Source organism: Coturnix japonica, unplaced genomic scaffold (assembly GCF_001577835.2).
Source record: "Coturnix japonica isolate 7356 unplaced genomic scaffold, Coturnix japonica 2.1 chrUnrandom646, whole genome shotgun sequence".
Lineage (NCBI taxonomy): Eukaryota > Metazoa > Chordata > Aves > Galliformes > Phasianidae > Coturnix > Coturnix japonica.
In genome coordinates, this window is record NW_015440012.1 from 9,325 (window position 1) to 10,228 (window position 904).

The 904-nt window shown below is 57.7% G+C and overlaps 1 protein-coding gene across 1 annotated transcript in view; it reads left to right on the forward strand.

The window, feature by feature from the left end:
* The window catches only part of CLASRP (CLK4 associating serine/arginine rich protein), a 7,361-nt gene extending 6,559 nt beyond the window's left edge, over positions 1-802 (forward strand). Inside the window, exons 12-13 of the mRNA XM_015851023.2 lie at positions 154-321; positions 407-802. Coding sequence (XP_015706509.1) covers positions 154-321; positions 407-464 — 226 coding nt within the window. The 3' untranslated portion in view covers positions 465-802. The remainder of the gene's footprint in view (positions 1-153; positions 322-406) is intronic.
* The last annotated feature ends 102 nt before the right edge of the window (positions 803-904 follow it).

The following is a 904-nucleotide window of genomic DNA, read 5'->3' on the forward strand; positions in this document are numbered from 1 at the left end:
CCCATGTTGGGCCATGATCCCAGTTGGTCAATGGGATAGACCTCATGTTGGGTTATAACCCCGGTTGGTCAACTGGGAAGACCCCATGTTGGTATGAAACCCCAATTGATTGGACCCCCCCCCATCCCACCACCCTCCCCCAATGCCCCCCAGGTCCCGCTCCCGTTCCATTGACCGCCATCGCCGTGGTGGCCGTTCCAGCCGCCATTGGAGCAGCAGCAGCGGCAGCGTGTCGCCGACCCCCAGCAGATCAGCATCCCCTGTACGAGAGAAAGCAGCCAGACCCACAGCATCACCCGCCGTGGGGGAGAAACTGAAAAAGTGAGCCAAAATTGAGGCCGGATTGGGGAAATTTGTTGGGTTTTTGGCTATAATTTGGGGTTATTTGTTGTATATTGCGTTGTAGGGCGGACGCGTCTTCTGCTGGTAAAGAGTCGGGAGCTGCCAAAGTCAGTAAGAATTGAAGGTCGCCTCTCTTTCATTCACACCACAGCAGCGCAGCCCGAGGGACGCCGTGGTGGTCCCATGGGGCTGGGGGAGGGCCGGGACCCCCCCCCCCAAAACAATGCATTGTCCCCATTCCATCCCATTATATCCCACCCACCCCTTTACCCCCAATGGGGATGAGAGCAGCACTGGGTTCTGCTCGTGGGCCCACTGGGTTCTGGGGTGGGGAGATGCCAATTGATGGTGGGGGGGGGGCACAGCAACACCCACCCCCTTAATAGACCCACAACCCCCACAATAAACCCACAACCCCCTTAATAAATCCCCTACTCAATAAAATAATGGGTATATGGGGCATGGGGGGGGTAGGCTTTTGCTGTGGAGGGTGGGGGGTCTGGATGCCATGCTGTGAGCTGGGGTGTGAGCTGGGGGGGGGGATGTGGGAGAAGGTAAATTG